Source organism: Stomoxys calcitrans, chromosome 2 (assembly GCF_963082655.1).
Source record: "Stomoxys calcitrans chromosome 2, idStoCalc2.1, whole genome shotgun sequence".
In the NCBI taxonomy this organism is placed as follows: domain Eukaryota; kingdom Metazoa; phylum Arthropoda; class Insecta; order Diptera; family Muscidae; genus Stomoxys; species Stomoxys calcitrans.
In genome coordinates this window covers 215,091,726-215,110,462 of record NC_081553.1, presented here as the reverse complement: position 1 = coordinate 215,110,462, position 18,737 = coordinate 215,091,726, and the positions used below count along the sequence as shown (strand labels likewise).

The following is an 18,737-nucleotide window of genomic DNA, read 5'->3' as shown; positions in this document are numbered from 1 at the left end:
GAAATTTTCTCCAAAGACAAAATTTCCATGACATTTTCCCTAAAGACAAAATTTCCATGAAATTTTCTCTAAAGACAAAATTTCCATAAAATTTGCTCTAAAGACAAAATTTCCATGAAATTTGCTCTAAAGACAAAATTTCCATGAAATTTGCTCTCAAGACAAAATTTCCATGAAATTTTCTCTAAAGACAAAATTTCCATGAAATTTTCTCTAAAGACAAAATTTCCATGAAATTTTCTCTAAAGACAAAATTTCCATGAAATTTTCTCTAAAGACAAAATTTCCATGAAATTTTCTCTAAAGAAAAAATTTCAATGAAAATTTTTTTAAAGAAAAAATTAATGAAAATTTTTCTAAAGAAAAAATTTTAATGAAAATTTTTCTAAAGAAAAAATTTTAATGAAAATTTTTCTAAAGAAAAAATTTTAATGAAAATTTTTCTAAAGAAAAAATTTCAATGAAAATTTTTCTAAAGAAAAAATTTCAATGAAAATTTTTCTAAAGAAAAAATTGCAATGAAAATTTTTCAAAAGAAAAAATTTCAATGAAAATTTTTCTAAAGAAAAAATTTCAATGAAAATTTTTCTAAAGAAAAAATTTCAATGAAAATTTTTCTAAAGAAACAATTTCAATGAAAATTTTTCTAAAGAAAAAATTTCAATGAAAATTTTTCTAAAGAAAAAATTTTTCTAAAGAAAAAATTTCAATGAAAATTTTTCTAAAGAAAAAATTTCAACAAAAAAATTTTATAGAAAATTTTTCTAGAGAAAAAATGTCTATGAAAATTTTTCTAAAGAAAAAATTTCAATGAAAATTTTTCTAAAGAAAAAATTTCAATGAAAATTTTTCTAAAGAAACAAATTTCATGAAATTTTCTCTAAAGACAAAATTTCCATGAAATTTTCTCTTAAGACAAAATTTCCATGAAATTTTCTCTAAAGACAAAATTTCCATGAAATTTTCTCTAAAGACAAAATTTCCATGAAATTTTCTCTAAAGACAAAATTTCCATGAAATTTTCTCTAAAGACAAAATTTCCATGAAATTTTCTCTAAAGACAAAATTTCCATGAAATTTTCTCTAAAGACAAAATTTCCATGAAATTTTCTCTAAAGACAAAATTTCCATGAAATTTTCTCTAAAGACAAAATTTTTATGAAATTTTCTCTAAAGACAAAATTTCCATGAAACTTTCTCTAAAAACAATATTTGTGGATATTTTAGCGGATTTTGAAAAAATGTATCTAAGCTTTTGCCTCTGTTAAGATAGGTCATGTGATTTCAAGGAATTACCCCAAAAATTGTTTCCATATATTTGGTTATTAAATCCAAGCGGTGATAAAGGCTACTTGAAATTTCCATTTATAAAATCGATGATATCAAAATTCTGACGCAATGTACAAAAACAAGCAAACTTGGCCGATAAAGTTGCACAATTAAATTATTATCTGGTTGCAGTGCAGTGCGAAAAGCTTATTCATCATTTGTACTCCATAGTTCTTGACCAAAAAAATGACTAAATTTGGTAAAAAATAAAGGAACTCATATCAACTTAAAACCATACCAACTGGCACGTTTTAAACGCCTTTTCGCTCTATCTCCCCTTTTTCAGCTAAGTGATTAGTTACTTGGAACTCATTTTTATGCCCACCATTATAGGTGGGGGTGTACAAATCTGGTCATTCCGTTTGTAACACCTCGAAGTATTGGAAATACTGTCCGATTTGGCTGAAATTTTGCAATTGGTGTTTTGTTATAGCTCCCAACAACTGCGCCAAGCACGGTCCAAATCGGTCAAGAACCTGATATAGCTCCCATATAAACCGATCTCTTGATTTGACTTCTAGGGCCTCTGGAAGCAGCAATTTTGTACGTGGTGTTATTTTATGACTTCCAACAACTGTGCCAAGTACGGTCCAAATCGTTATTTAACCTGCTATAGCTCCTATATAAACCGATCGCCCAATTTTACTTCTTTAGCCCTATAAAGATCTCATCGTCCCCAAAAACGGCATCCGCCAGGAAAGCAAAAATTAGAGTAGAGCAGTAAATTCTGTCTCTGGATTTCAATTGCGGCTATAGCAATGTCACAGATATTTTCCTAATAGACCAAACCCGTGCCAGTCTCCATCTCGGAGGCATCAGTGAGCCTATTGGGAGAGCAAGTCCTGAAGATCCTATTTCTAATCGGTCTTTGTGCTAAGTAGTGTGAGAACTTCCTCAGTCTTCGCTCCGCATCCACAGTATTCAACATGAAAACTATGATCCTACCCGCCCTCTTACAGCTACCTTAGGCAGAACAGAAACGTCACCTTAATCCCAATTTCCAATCGATCATTCTAAGGACCGGGCCGTTCGGGTTCTTTCCTTATTCCTCTTAAAGGACAGTTCTAATCCAGAACTTGTCCCAGATATTCCGTCTGCTCTGATAATTGCAGTCGATTACAACGACCCGCCACGAGATAGCTTCAATCCCATGGCAGCCGGTTGTACGTACCGGATTGACCCGATAAAGTCCTTCATCGGCAAGGGCTGCCGCCTCAGTGTACAACACTCTGCTACAACAACAACAACAACGAGATAGCTGTGAGCACCACACAGGCTGGAACATTGAGGTCCGATCTGTGTGGTGTTCATTGTTTTCACGAGAAGCTTAGCTGCAAGCTAGCGGGCGCTTCCACAGGTTGCGGATAGTGGAATGCTCCATACAGAGTAGCATCAATGGCAGTCACGGACAATCAGCGTTATCGTGCAGAGCGTCTCAGTGAGATGCCGGGCGGCACAGGCTCCCGGCTTTTTCACAAATACTGTATGCCTATGATGCTCGATATGATAAGGCGAGTTATTGGTGCCCTTTAATTAACAATGGCCACCCTGTTTCCGCGGCTATCGGTCCTCTGTACCGGAAAGAGCTTGCTCACCTACTGGAGCTTGAAGAGGATCATCACCTCCACATAAAGGTGTGGCTACAAGAACAGCGATTGCAAACAGTGTACCACCCACACCATCCTAACCTCATCGGCAATGTCCTGATGAGATGATCTGCCTAAGCTGTGTCTGTGGCTGAAAAAAACTTTTCAATTAGAAGTTTCATCGTCTCTTGGCAATACCGGTGAAATTCCCATCCTCGTTTGTCAGGGATTAAGGCATGCTGTGGTCATTAACAAATTGTAGGTAGGGCCGCAGGGTCTGACCCTCGACACCAAATTCGGGTCGGAGTCTAATTCGGCGCATTAAACCGGAGAGGGAGATCGGGAGCGTGTTCAAATTCGAACCAAACTTCGATTCCGGCCTATAGCTACAGCAACAACAACAATAATTCTCTATTAATCCCATGACAGCCGGTTATACGTACCGGATTGGCCCGATGGAGTTTTTCAACAGCAAGGGCTCCCGCCTCAGTGTACAACACACTGTTAGAACAACAACAACAACTCTCTAAACAGAAATTCGTCTTTGCTCTCCAAGTCTTCTCATTGAAGCTGCACAAGGGATTTTGATTTTTCTTCAAAACACGTTAACTGAGTCGGCAGATCCAAGTCGATGAGTATTCCAATGGGTCAATCCGGTCACAGAACTGGCGGCAATAGCATCGTCAAATGGCATGAGGGGTCACATAGTCCGACGATACTTTTGACCCCCTTCTGACTACATTTGCATATCACTTACAACGTAGGCAGTATGATTAAATGGGTCAATCCGGGTCACACAACTGGCTGCAATAGCATCGTCAAATGGCATGAGGGGTAACATAGTCCGACGATACTTTTGACCCCCTTCTGACTACATTTGCACATCACTTACAACGTAGGCAGTATGATTATACCACCGTATGGTTCTTCAGCCAGATCACATACGTTACACCTCAGTGACATCTACCGACAATGCAGGTTGTTCTGGTAAACATAAGAGCATAAGGGTCATGGTTCTTTTCAGTCACGAAACGGACTAACGCTAAAAAAAGAAAAAAATACTCATGATGAGAATGATGTTTCTTCATGGGGACTTCATGCGGTACAAAGAATCACCAAAGAACCATGGGAACGACAAATGACCTGATTTGTATGGATATATGTATGGCCAGGGGCATTTTTATTTCAAACTATTTATGACAGCCCCAAAAAATCCAAAAATGAGTTTCGGCCGTCTGTCTCATTGCATCGCAATTTCGAAAAAATTATTCTAAAAGTTTTGCTCATCCTCAATTCTTGGTTTATAACGGTCTCCCCATATCTACGAATCCTCGTTGTGGCAATTATTGTCTCCTAAGCCCCATCATACATCCTTTTGTGTTTTTTTTTTTGTCTACTGCACCATAGCCTCGAAGGAGAAGGCAGAAAAAAAAGACACGACGAAAACCCAAATTCTCGTTTGTCTTACATAAGTCCTACTATAAAGAAAATATATGCGTAAGGGCTTTTTTTTCATACCTTCTGTTGGGCCAAAGGTATGGAAACAATTCTTCCACCGATGCGGTTACGGGCCTCCAGCAAGCAAAAGCTATCACAGCCGTTTTGTATAAGATGATTGGCAGCGGACAGGCCAGCCATGCCCGCTCCAATGATGATAACTTTGAAATTTGTGGGCTGAGCATTGGCCGCTGCTGCTTCCATGGCAGCCGCATGCTCATCGGTTGGTGAAGGGGCTGGTGTGTGAGGAGTTGTCTCGCCCATCTTTAACAACACCTAAGGACACTGTTAGGAAAAAGAAAATTTTTTCGAAAATTTCCCTTATAGAACACAGCAAAAACACACACGCACTACCACGAATTAGGTATTTTATGGATGTTATAAAACCCGTAGGAACACTTCTTGCTGCTTTTAGCTTCTTTTCCACTGCATCGAGACATAAAAACTTTGCCAGATTTTCTTCAAGGCAATCCACAAACTGAAGTTTTCACGCACACAAATAATATTTTCTTTTTGTTGGATATTTCTACATTAATGACTGTAATTATTTTTGTTTTCTATAATTTCACTTTTTCTTGTGGTTGCAATCGTTTTCAACATTTTCAGTTTTCCTTTGGTTACTTGTGGTATTATTTCTTCTCTACTCTGTAAAAGAAAAACCCAAAAAGCAGATCCACATCATTAATGTCAAAATATTTTTATGTTGCCTCCGCTTCGTTTCTTTGCATTCGTCTCTCCACTGTGGCGTGTTTCTGTGGAACGGAGCTCATATGCGCAAGTCAAGTCTGACTCTGCCGCCAGCCAGTGCCTCTTGTGGTCACAAGTTTTGGCTTTTTTGTTTTGGTTTACTCAATCGCCCCCATCACTTTTGTGTGCTATGATGGGCACAGGCCTAGGCAAATTTATCATTCACGTAACTTAAAAGACAGACGATTGACAGACCACATCAACCCAACCAACCGGCAAAACTTTTACCACACATAAACAGCAACTTTTTCTTATTTTTTTTTCTTGATTTTCTAATGATAAGAAATTGTTTAGGGGCGTATCGTATCGCGTTTGATAATATTTTATGTAATTAAAAAAATCGACAACACGAAAACGACATTGCGACATCCGACGTTCCTGTCTGCTAGTATATCCGAAAAGTTATGAGACAACAACAATTTTTTGACATTTTCTATGGTCCACATTCGTACAGCTAGCCAGAGAAAAACAAGACTAAACAGCTGATTGTTGTTTTCTCATTAATTAGTGAGTTAGTGAGGCGTAAATAGCGTATAGCATAGCACTGTGGGTAAAAATATGGTAGAATTAAGAAGGTTAAAGGCCTGATTATGCTTTCGTAAACGTAGGAAAACGTGTCAGCTGTTTTGTTTTGCTTAGTGAAAACACATGCAAACGATTACTGAACGTCTGTCGACAATAACCGGAAAGTGGAATTCAGTAAACACAATGCTTTACGTTCCGTCTTCGCGTCAGCTGATAAAATTTGAAGTTTGAAAAAATTTTAAAACCAAAAATGTAAGTTTAGGAAACTACTATTCTCATTTCATTTTTATACCCACCACCTGTAACGACAGGTTTCCCTTAGCGCCGGTGTAAGCTCCCCGGGGCAGAGGATTCGTCACAGAAATTTATTGATTATGAGACTGAAAGAGAAAGACGAGAGAGGGCTGGTTTTAAACTTAATCTTTATTGGTATGAGATGACTTAAGACTACTTATTTTAAGGAGAAAAATATAGAACAAATCTGTAAGGCGTTGATCCAGGCTTCCGAGACAACTGGGTAGGCGTTCTTTCTGGGATGTCCTGAGGTTGGTGATAGAGACCTTGGTAACTACTCTATCTCGGAGGGCCCCTCTCGGTGGGTTCACGGTCAAACTCTCGGGGATGTCGGGAATCGAGACCTTATTAGTACTCTAGTACGACCCGGAAAAGGAGCGGGGTTCAACGACTCGGCGATTATAAATTCAAGGAGCGGAAATCAAGGGAACGTGGGGTCAATCTGTGGGCATTAGCGTTGAATGCTACAACGCGAAACCTTAATAAGAAGTCACGCAAGGACAAGGAGGAAAACCACTCGTATTCTACAGGATAGACAGGAGACCGTGGATAGACAGGAAGGAGTAGTTGTACTCCGACGTCAGACCCTCCCTCACCTTCAAGTCGTTTTTTGTTAAACATCGTTTTGTTTGAATTGTCAAGTGCTACGTTTTCTAATAAGAATAATTGCCTCTTTAAACTGACGATACATTTGTTCTACATTTGCGAGAAAATAACCAGGCCTTCAGTCACTTATTTTGTTTGGATTTTAAAATTTTTGTTCCTTTTTCACATTTTAATTTGTATACCCTCCTACCAAGGCGGATTCAAAAAGATGGTCTTACGCGAAAATCTGCCAACAGCCGGCCAGGTTTGACGGTATTAAGATGACAGATTTTAGTTTGCATTCTCCTTGTTGTTGTCTTCTTTCTCATATATTTTTTGCTCATGTACGCACACGCGTACACACACGCACACAAATAAGATCAGTGCCGCTTAAAGCGCCATCTAGCGGTCAATTGCCGAACGTAGTCATCTGCTTATTCATGCAACACGATCCCTGTCTGACAGTAGGACAGTTTGTTTTATGTTGTCATTTGGCTCATCAGAGGAAGTTCTGGCAGCGAAGTGCGCCATGATGGGACAAATGACAACGCAGTCAACTGGCCCAAGAAGGAAAATAGTTCCTTTTCTTTTGACTGTGCAGCAAGCCGAAGTTGAACAGGATTGAGTCTAAACGAGCCGAAAAAATAACTAAGTGTAAAGTCCAGTGTTGTGATTTTGAAATAAGAAGAAGAATAACAGCGGGTGCTATTATACCCTAAGAATCACAATGATTGGCATTTTTTGTTTTTTTTTTTTTTTTAAGGAGAAGTTTAAATAGTAAAAAGAATGTAAATGCCCAAAGCAATCCGTTCTGTATACTTTATTGAAAGAAAAAATAAAAAAAGACAACTTTTTTAAAAACTAATCGTGAAGAACTAATTAACAAGCTAATTTCAAAGCTAAATTACCAACTAATGTTAATGAACTAAATTACATCCTAATCTTACGCTAAATTACGAGCTAATCCGAAAATTGAAATACCAGTTAACCTTAAAGATCGGAATTACAAGGCAAGTTTAATTACTGAATTACTCGCGAAAGATAAAGCTGAACTACAAAAGTGAATTACAAAACTGAATTACAAGCTAAACTACTTCGCGGACTAATCCTAAAGTTAACCATGTTTTGGCCTTTATGGTGATAAAAATTGCGCCAGAGGCGCAAATTAAGTACCAAATTTTTCCTTCTGATGTAAACACCGTATAACTATGGCCAAAACATTTGTCAGCTGTTGTGTATTTGACGACGTTTTTTCATTTTATTTGGCCTGGATATGACAGATTCAACTTGTTATCGATAACCGATAACGGCACCACTTGTAATAAGAAAATATAAGCAAACAAAAGCAAAACACTTTATTCCAAATGCAACAAATTAGGAGGATTGCTTACAGATTAGAAAAAATTTAGAATGGCTTCGAAGAAGTTACGGTTTCGTGGAGATCCGTCACAGTTCTCAACGAATCGCATAGATGAACTGCAGCACGATGAAACAGATGCCCTTTTGGAAGGTGTTGTGCGAGCTAGTGGGAGTGTTGGTAACAAACACGAAAATGATGCAAAATCAAGTAAGGAGAAGAAAAAGCCTGAGGAAAGGGGTAAGTAGCATTTACAGAAGAAACCTGTTAAGAGTTTCAGTTGGCTGCCGATTTCCTTAGGCTTTTCACGAAAGAAATTTTTCTCTTTTTGATCGACCACAGAGTGCCCCTCGTTCATGGACTTTTTCAAATTGGAAATGACCCGTGGTTATCTGCTGGAGCACGATGAGGAACGTTATACCGCCCGTCGCAAGAAAATCTATTCGTTTATGCGTATACCCCGTGATCTGGAACGCTTCATGGTGTATGGCATAATGCAGTGTGCCGACTCATTTCTGTACATACACACATTTTTGCCGGTACGATTTGCGTTGGCCGTTTGGGGTATGGTAACCCGGCCCATTGCAAGTTGTTTGGGCTTGAGAAGAAGAACCCAGCGCCTATTGACACCGGCTGAGATATGTGATTTGCTGAAAGGGTCAATTTGGATAACGGTCACATTGCTAATGCTTTCCGTGGACACTAATCGGGTGTATCATATCATCAAGAGTCAATCGATTATAAAATTATATTTATTTTACAACATGTTGGAGGTGGGTGATCGCTTGCTGTCGGCTTTTGGTCAAGACACCATAGACGCCTTATTTTGGACAGCCACAGAGCCGAAGACTTCTAAAAGGGAACACTTTGGATTGCTGACACATATATTGTTTACTTTGATCTATGTGGTGTTACATAGTTTCCTGATAATGTTTCAGGTGAGTAGAAAGAGAATCAATGAAAGTAAAACACCCTATCAAGATTTTTCGAAAATGTTTAACCAATTTTCCTTTGGGAAATGGATATGAACAAAAAAAAGCCAATAGAAAAATGTGTATAGCCGATCTTTGGTGGTTATTCGAGGAGATTTACTCCTGGTCGGCGATTGGGGTGCTTGTTGGGCAACAGCTTAGAACATACTTCTTGCCACACATCTTGCTTCTTCCCAAGTTGTCCCATATGCCTAATTTCTCAATTTGCTTTTCTTTTAGGCTACCACCCTAAACGTTGCAGTCAATTCAAACAACAAAGGCCTATTGACCATCATGATTTCCAATAATTTCGTTGAGCTCAAAGGTTCCGTATTCAAAAAATTCGATAAGAATAATCTCTTCCAGCTGACGTGTAGTGATGTACGTGAAAGGTTTCATCTATCGGTTCTGCTCTTCATTGTTATGATACAAACCATGAAGGAGTTCGATTGGAGCATTACCCAATTCTGTGTGATGTTACCCGATTGCTTCTCAGTGCTAATAACCGAGATCTTAATCGATTGGATCAAACATGCCTTCATTACGCGTTTCAATGAGCTGCCAGAATGCATTTATCGTGAATACACAACAAGTCTGGCCTACGATATGACCCAGACACGTCAAAAGCATGCATTTTCCGATCATTCAGATTTGGTGGCCCGACGCATGGGTTTCATACCCTTCCCCTTGGCTGTGGTCTTGATTAAGGCCATTTATTCGGCGGTATCGTTTGACAATTTAGCAGCTTGGATTCTATTTTCATTGGCCTATGCATTTGCCTTGGGCCTGAGAATTTGTTTGACCATTTGCGCCTTGGGCAAGGCCTGCAAGCTAATGAAGGAGCATCAAGATGAGAAATGTAGCTCATCAACTCCAAGTTCCATGACAAATGTACCACCGGTGGGTAATCCACCAACTAAAGCCACTTCAATGGCTGGTATGTCGACGGGGACAAACTTGCCAGGATCCCCAGCGCCAAATAGACCTCGCTCTGATATGGCTACTTCGCCCACACATCCTTCTACACCTAGCGGCTTGAGTGCTCATTTTCCTCTGCAGAGATCCATAACAATAGACTTGTCATCAACCATGTCCTCGACAAATTCCACACCTAAACAGTCTACAAATAGTAAAAATAATTCCAACAATGCTGCTTGCCATAGTGCTCCTGGCGTTTTAAATAAATCTGCTATTATCACAACTTCACCTATTTCCTCGAAGGGTACCATGCTCAATATTACACATAACGACATTGAATTGGATGTCAAAAGTTCTTTGGAACTTGGTGCTACAGCTTTGTTTTCCAACAGTGATGTTGATCTAGACGATGTGTGTCTAAATGAAAATGTTTTGGACACCAATACCACTACTACAACTGGTTTTGTAGAAGAGGCCTTAGCACGTAGTGAACCGGATTTACAACAGCCCTCCAGTGTGAATACCACACCCACATCTAGCATTTCGGCCAAGGCCAGCAGTGTGCAGCCTACACGTCTTATGCGACGCACTCACAAACGATCCGAATCCGAACCGAGTATGCAAAGCATAGTTGGTAATGGCGGTTGCTCTTCGGAATCGAGTCAATCATCAACATCGGCGGCCCATCATCAGGCGTAGTTGTAGCGAGAGAGCGAGATTTACGTTTGGCAAATCCTATAAATAACCCGCTAAAAGAAATTTTCCATCAAGGGATGAGTTGTTGTTGTCACTTGGACATTTGGAAGCACAAATTAAGGTATGTTCCTGAGAATATGGTAAAGAGCATAATTGAGGGTGTATTTTTATTGGTACGCTGAATTCCTGGATTCGAATACTGACGAGAACAACAGAAACAATTTTAAGTGGTCCTATTCTAGAGATACGGTCCGAATAAGGGGCTTTGCGCCACTCCTGATGTAAATGTTATTGTTGTAACCACATTTTTATGTGAAGGGGGCGATCCTCGTCAATCTCCTGTATGTGAGTAAGCTCGTTCCGGTTCAAAGGACCGATCGCCGCGGGAACAAGGTTGCCGTTGGTTATTAAAAGGCCCCAAAAACCAGCCTTGTCTTATCGAGCATCATAGACACTCAGTATTTGAGCAAGAATCGGTGCCGCTCGGCCTCTCACTGAGACTCTCCGATCGATACCGCTGATTGTCCGCTACTGCCGTTGCAGCTACTCCTTATAAAGCATTCCCCTATCCGCAACCTATGGATGCGCCCGTTAGCTCGCAGCTAAGCTTCTCATTACAACAATGAATACCTCATAAATCGGACCTCAATGTTCCAGCCTGTGCGGTGCTCACAGCTTTCCCGTGCCGGGCTGATGTAAATATAAATACACTTACCATCCTGAGAGTTAAAGATATGTACCCTACCATGCGGGTAACTTCTCATTATTTTCATCAGGTACGCTCTTAACATCCAGCGTGGTCAAGAGAAAAATAGGCCTAGAGTAGTGGTTCCTTTACCTAGCCGGCTTCGATCTTGGAGATTCCTCCCCGGAAGCCATATCGTCTCATTGAGAGTCCAACTCCCTCAATAATGGCATCCTGAAGACGATATTACGAGTCGCACCAAAAGTTTGTACGCCGTATCCATCATACATAGTGGCCCGTATTAGGGCGGGGATATGAAACCACACTTACCCTTGCTTATGAGCGTCAGCCTTTGTTTATTCCATACATCCATAAAAAACATGTTGAACATTCTCAGGAGATATTCCGGTCTGTTTTCAACTTTCTGCCTTGTGACCTTGCCAGGTATTCAATCAGAACCGGGGGCTTTTACTACTCTGGAGGCTTATTACCTGTGTGTACAGAGCGTTCTGAGCGTTGATACCATCAACAAAGTTTTATCTCTATACAAGCTTAATGATCGATTTTTCTACGGAACGGAAATGAAAGCCATTACAGAAATCAATCATATTTCTCAGGAAAACTTCTGTCTTACAGATTATACAGCACCGGAGCCAATCAGAGGTATGGGATATTCCACTCGGCAATAAAAAGGACATCCCCTATCATTGAATCGAAAAGCACTCATAGATATGTATGCGAGAAGTTTCCACTTGTTCCTTAATAGAATGTTTATTGGCAAATATGTATTACATTGTTAAAAGTCCAAAAACACAAATTTTGAACGCCTTACCCCAAAAACCTCCAAACAAATATATAGACCGATCGCTACTATATGATATCTAAATTTTGGAAGGAAATCACGAGTCTCATATAGAAACTGGGAGACAAGCGTCAAGGCCCACTCTACGCTCCTAAAGCTTTCTAGAGGCGCCATTAGTCAATAAAGAGACTAAATATAAACTAATATTGCCCATTATAATCCCCAAATTATCCGCATAAGGCAAATGTGACAGTCGGACATACACATAGCCCATTAAGTCTGCGTTCACCTGACAAACTTTTATGATTGGTTTGTAGGGCTTGAAAAGGTACTATATCGGTTGCGCGGGTGCTACGGTACTCCTCGAGTGGAAACAATATTGAAAAAAGTACTAAAGTACTGACTTGTCCATCCCTGGCGTGAGTTCGTTGACATATTGTCAATAATCTTGGCTGATTATTCATGACATAATTACTAGGTAGTGTACCGTAAACAGCTGAATACCATTTTTCTAGCGAAGTGCACTATCTGTCAGCGAGTACTGGTTGTGTGTGTGTATTATAGTTAAGAACCATGACACACACACACAACGAAAAAACACATACACAAAATCAGAACTGCTCTAATCACTGATTTTGACAGATAGTGCAATCAATATTTTGTTGTTGGGCAACTGCCACTACCTGTAAATGAAAATATCTTGTGATTATTTAGTATTGTTTCTAGGCAAGCGATTCTGATGCCTCTTTTTTAATCAAGGAAAGACGCGTTACCACTGAACAGCGAGAATTGGTCTTGAATCGCTATAAAAAGGGATTTTCTCGACCAAACGCTGAAATTGTTTACTTAAGTGACTCCACAGTTCAGAGTATAATAACAAGGTTTATTCCTGAAAATGGGATCCACGGTAATGGCGGATAGGAGCCGAACAAAATATTTAACAATTCTGATGAACGTTAGAAAAAATTAAAAAAAAAAAATACAAGATTGTCTGCACCAAAAATTGCTGCACAGGTTAAAAATGAATTAAATAAAGACTGCAGTGCAGAACCAGTCTGTTAAGTGCTTCGGAACCATGACTTTAATATTAGAGTCGCTAGAAAAAAAACCCTTCATTTCTAAGGAAACCCAAGAAGCCAGACTTAAGTTCACATCGGAACATATTTCCAAAGATTTCACGTTTTTGGAGAATGTGATATTTGCAGACGAGTCAACATTTAAAATTTTTGGCTCTGATGGTCAGACATATGTATGGCTTTAGGCAAATACGGAGCTAGAAAACAAAAATCTTAGGGCTATGGTTAAGCGTGGAGGTGGCAGCGTTAAGTCCGAAACTGAATGAACGCGTTGAGCTTTGTTTTTGAGCGTCGTTTTCGAACTCTGCACACAAATCCTACAATAGCAACGCAAAAAAGTTAAATAATTTTCAACTTCTGTTTAGGCCTTAGTGGTTTGGGCCCGTTAAGTCTTTAATGGTTTTGGCCTGCGAATGGTGTTGACAGCCTAGAATTTATTGAGATTACTATAGACAAATGTTAATACATTTATGAAGTCAAGTTTATTGCAAAGTTCAGAAAAATTGGGAATTCGAAATGACTTCCGATTTTATCAGGACACGAATCCGCAACAGAAATCTGGAATTGTGCAGACATGGTTTATATGAAACCGCCCTCTCTGATGGCACAACTGTCCGGTTTTAGACCATTGTTTAATGCTTTCTATTCAAAGAATAGTATAGCAAAAAAACATTTAAAAAGTCAGCAAAAAGTGTGTTGTTACTAGAAGGGTTTGACTCGTTTCCTTTATGGCGATTTCATTTTTAACCAAGAAAAATCATCAGAAGCAAGTATTATGGGTTGCCCAAAAAGTAATTGCGGATTTTTCATATAGTCGGCGTTGACAAATTTTTTCACAGCTTGTGACTCTGTAATTGCATTCTTTCTTCTGTCAGTTATCAGCTGTTACTTTTAGCTTGCTTTAGAAAAAAGTGTAAAAAAAGTATATTTGATTAAATTCCATTCTAAGTTTTATTAAAAATGCATTTACTTTCTTTTTAAAAATCCGCAATTACTTTTTGGGCAACATTTATATTTCGAAGTCAAGTTTATTGGAATACGAAATGACTTCCGATTTTATCGAGACACGAACCCGTAGCAGAAATCTGGAATTGTGCAGACATGGTATATATGAAACCGCCCTCTCTAATGGCACCACCGCCACAATTACCACATCTTAATATAATTGAAAATTTTTGATTTTAGATGAAAATGTCCGCCAACACCAAGTTTCGAACAAAAATGATCTAAAACTAGCTCTGATGCAGGAATGGGGTAACATATCATAATAATCTACTCGTAAATTGGTAGAATCTATGCAGAAGCGGTTGAAAGATGTAATTTTTCAAAAAGGAGGTGATACTAAATTTTAATGTTTATAATACATTCATTATTTTTTTGGTTTTATTACTATTGAGATTCTATTGTAGGATATTGTCCGGCTTTAGACCATTGTTTAATGCTTTCTATTCAAAGAATAGTATAGCAAAAAAACATTTAAAAAGTCAGCAAAAAGTGTGTTGTTACTAGAAGGGTTTGACTCGTTTCCTTTATGGCGATTTCATTTTTAACCAAGAAAAATCATCAGAAGCAAGTATTATGGGTTGCCCAAAAAGTAATTGCGGATTTTTCATATAGTCGGCGTTGACAATTTTTTTCACAGCTTGTGACTCTGTAATTGCATTCTTTCTTCTGTCAGTTATCAGCTGTTACCTTTAGCTTGCTTTAGAAAAAAAGTTTAAAAAAAGTATATTTGATTAAAGTTCATTCTAAGATTTATTAAAAATGCATTTACTCTCTTTTAAAAAATCCGCAATTACTTTTTGGGCAACCCATATTACTATTTTTATAAGCTGGTTGAAATAAGGTGTTCCTATATACCCACCACCATAGAATAGGGGGTATATTCATAAGTCATTCTGTTTGCAACACATCGCAATATCCATTTCCGACCCCACAAAGTAAATAAATTTCGGATCGTCGTAAAATTCTAAGGCGGTTTAACGATGTCCGTGCGTCTGTCCGTCCGTCCATAGTAATCTCTCTACAGTTTTGAAAAGTTGAGATGCTGAGCTGAAATTTGGCACTGATACGTCTTTTTGCTACACGCATGTTGTTTTCTTGAACGGACGAAATCTGACCATATTTGGATATAGCTGCCATATAGACCGATCTTCCGATTTAGGCTCTGAAATCCATTGAAGCTGCATTTTTTATCTTATTTCGCTGTCATATAGGCCGATCTGCCGATAGAGGGTCTGAAACCCATAAAAGCTTTATTATTTACCCGATTTTCCTGAAATTTAAAGCAGTGAGTTGTTTTAAGCCTCCCGACATCTGCCCTAAATATGGTTCAGGATATAGCTGCCATATAGACCGATCTCCCGATAACGGGTCTTAAGCTCATAAAAGGTTTATTTTTTATCCGATTTCGCTGAAACTTGAAACAGTGATTTGTTTTAAGCCTCCCGACATTCGACGCGAATATGGTTCAGATTGGACTATGTTTGGATATAGCTGCCATATGGACCGATCTCCCGATAACGGGTCTGAAGCTCATAATAGCTTTATTTATTACCCGATTTCGCTGAAATTTGAAACAGTGGGATATTTTAAGCCTCCCGACATCTGTCCTAAATATGGTTCAGATTGGACTATATTTGGATATAGCTGCCATATAGACCGATCTCCCGATAACGGGTCTTAAGCCCATAAAGCTTTATTTTTATCCGATTTCGCTGAAATTTAAAACAGGGAGTAGTTTTAGGACTTCCAACATCTGACCCGAATATGGTTCAGATCGGACTATGTTTAGATATATCTGGCATATAGACCAATCTGCCGATAAAGGGTCAGAAGCCCATTAAAGCTTTATTTTTTAACCGATTTTGCTGAAATTTGAAACAGCGAGTAGTTTTAGGCCTCCCAATATCGGACCCAAATATGGTTCAGATCAGACTATATTTAGGTATAGCTGCCATATAGACCGATCAGCCGATAAGGGGTCTGAAGCCCATAAAAGCTTTATTTATTACCCGATTTCGCTGAAATTTGCAACAGTGAGTTGTTTTGAGCCTCCCAATAATCTATTTTTATATGGTTCAGATCTGACTATATTTAGATATAACTGCCATATAGACCGATCAGCGATAAAAACTCTACAGCCCATAAAAGCTTCATTTTTTATCCGATTTCACTGAAAATTGAAATAGTGAGTTGTTTTAAGCCTCTCGACATCCGCCCTATATATGTTACAACTATATTTAGATATAGCTGCCATATAGACCGATCTGCCGTTTAAGGGTCTGGAACCCCTTAAAAGCTGCATTTATTACCCAATTTCGCTGAAACTTTAATCAGTGAGTTGTTTTAAGCCAACCGCCATCCGACCCAATTATGATTAAGATCGGACTGTATTTAGATATAGTTGTCATATAGACCGACCTCCCGATAAGGGATCTGAAGCTCATAATGGCTTTATTTATTACCCGATTTCGCTGAAATTTGGAACAGTGGGTTATTTTAAGCCTACCGACATCTTTCCTAAATATGGTTTAGATTGGACTATATTTGGATATAGCTGCCATATAGACCGATTTCCCGATAAAGGGTCTTAAGTCCATAAAAGCTTTATTTTTTATCCAATTTCGCTGAAATTTGAAACAGTGAGTGGTTTTAGGACTTCCAACATCCGTTCATGGTTCAGATCGGTCTGTATTTAGATATAGTTGTCATATAGACCGATATTCGTCATATCGGTCTGAAGCTTATGAAACTTTATTTATTACCCGATTAAAATATAACTGCGGATATAGTAGTGGAGTAATTGGGTTGCCCAAAAAGTAATTGCGGATTTTTCATATAGTCGGCGTTGACAAATTTTTTCACAGCTTGTGACTCTGTAATTGCATTCATTCTTCTGTCAGTTATCAGCTGTTACTTTTAGCTTGCTTTAGAAAAAAGTGTAAAAAAAGTATATTTGATTAAAGTTCATTCTAAGTTTTATTAAAAATGCATTTACTTTTTTTTAAAAAATCCGCAATTACTTTTTGGGCAGCCCAATATAATAAAATAGGATGATTATTATCTCCTTGTTTAATTTGATACAGATCTGTCCAGAATTGGTTATAGGTGCCACATAGAACGATCTCTCGATTTAAAATCTTGGCCCTATAAAAAGCTTATTTATTATTCGATTTCATTGAAATTTGATGCAGTAACTTATGTTAGGCTTTTCGACATCCGTGTCCTATATGGTTCGGATCGGTTTATATTTGGATATAGAAGCTAAAAAGACCAATAGTTTGTTCTACAAAATTGAACAGTCATTTATATTTATGAGACCACGTTTCAAATTCGGGTGCATAAGTTATCCAATTTTCACCGAATTGTGGCGAAGGGGGGTTGACATATATACCCGAGGTGGAGGGTATCCAAAGTTCGGCCAGGCCGAACTAAATGCCTTTTTACTTGATGTTTCTTTATTAACCATCATTTTGATTTTTATTTTAGAATGCCAAGTGCAGTTTGCTAACTTGCAACAACTCAACCGCTCTTAGGATATACTGGAAAGAACTATACTAAGGATATACATACAAAGGTAGCACATGAGTGCATTAACTTTCAAGGGATACGATTACATTTGAAAACAAAAAATCAGCTTATATTTAACAATGGATTTCAATGCCATTTGTTATGGTGTTATATATTGGGTTGCCCAAAAAGTAATTGCGGATTTTTCATATAGTCGGCGTTGACAAATTTTTTCACAGCTTGTGACTCTGTAATTGCATTCTTTCTTCTGTCAGTTATCAGCTGTTACTTTTAGCTTGCTTTAGAAAAAAAGTGTAAAAAAAGTATATTTGATTAAAGTTCATTCTAAGTTCTTTCTTTTAAAAAATCCGCAATTACTTTTTGGGCAACCCTAGTAAGACAAATGCTTGAAATTTATCTACAATTATTGGTATTTATGTTGCATCGATAACATCAGGGATACTAGAATGATGGCCTCCAATGACCTGCCATATATCCTTATCATATTTTTCTTACTAAAAATTAAATTATAAGCCAAATATCTCTCACTATGACACTTTTTAGCCATAAATTCTACTTCTATAACAGTTTGTTATCTATTGTAAAATAGTTTCAATTTCAATTTCACTTCTTCAAAATTGTGTTATCCTATACCCACACGCAATTTAAATTAAACTTTGCTCAAAAGAAATAAGAGAAGCTAGATAGATATTATTATAGCATTTTGGGTTTTGCGTATGTTTTCGGTTGCAAAGTTTCAAAAACTTAATATTAGTTTGTGTTTTTTTTTTAGTATTTATGTACAATCACAAATCACATTGCCTTATTCAAAGAAATAAAAAAAAACAAGAAATGCTACAAAAATCTTCATACTAAACAATATATATATATATTTATATGACAAAAAAAGAAACCCCAATGTTAAACAAAGAATTGAACTTAAATACATATTATGTAACTTACATACCTACTGTATGTATATATATAATTAATTTATATATAAATATATGGAATACCTATATTTATTTTGGTTTAAGTGCATGTTGTTTAATTTATTTTAGTTTTTGTTTAAATTATATTTATACAAAATATATAGATTATATATTTAGAATTGTTATATCATGACTCAAACGATTTTTTTTCATGCTGTGCTCATA

At 37.7% G+C, this 18,737-nt stretch overlaps 2 protein-coding genes across 4 annotated transcripts in view; one reads left to right on the top strand and one right to left on the bottom strand.

The window, feature by feature from the left end:
- Positions 1–5,551, bottom strand: part of LOC106081103 (spermine oxidase) — a 55,680-nt gene extending 50,129 nt beyond the window's left edge. The window contains exons 1-2 of one of the 3 annotated variants that reach the window (XM_013242831.2): positions 5,326–5,551; positions 4,434–5,057 (exon numbers count right to left, since the gene is read on the bottom strand). In XM_013242831.2, coding sequence (XP_013098285.1) covers positions 4,434–4,676 — 243 coding nt within the window. In that variant the 5' untranslated portion in view covers positions 4,677–5,057; positions 5,326–5,551. The remainder of the gene's footprint in view (positions 1–4,433; positions 5,058–5,325) is intronic. The other 2 variants (XM_013242833.2, XM_013242832.2) reach the window with 2 other exon arrangements.
- A 2,319-nt stretch (positions 5,552–7,870) lies between these two features.
- LOC106081104 (protein TAPT1 homolog) lies at positions 7,871–17,749 on the top strand. Its single transcript, XM_013242834.2, has 4 exons — positions 7,871–8,160; positions 8,263–8,858; positions 9,132–10,626; positions 17,560–17,749. Exons 1-3 carry the CDS (start codon positions 7,974–7,976, stop codon positions 10,506–10,508), a joined length of 2,160 nt encoding a protein of 719 aa, XP_013098288.2. The 5' UTR covers positions 7,871–7,973; the 3' UTR covers positions 10,509–10,626; positions 17,560–17,749.
- Positions 17,750–18,737: the final 988 nt, after the last annotated feature.

Coding starts and splice junctions, on each gene's coding strand:
- LOC106081104 (XM_013242834.2), top strand. CDS start 7,974: ATGGCTTCGAAGAAGTTACGGTTTCGTGGAGATCCGTCACAGTTCTCA. Junction 8,161..8,262: donor GAAAAAGCCTGAGGAAAGGG/GTAAGTAGCATT, acceptor GATCGACCACAG/AGTGCCCCTCGTTCATGGAC. Junction 8,859..9,131: donor GTTTCCTGATAATGTTTCAG/GTGAGTAGAAAG, acceptor CTTTTCTTTTAG/GCTACCACCCTAAACGTTGC.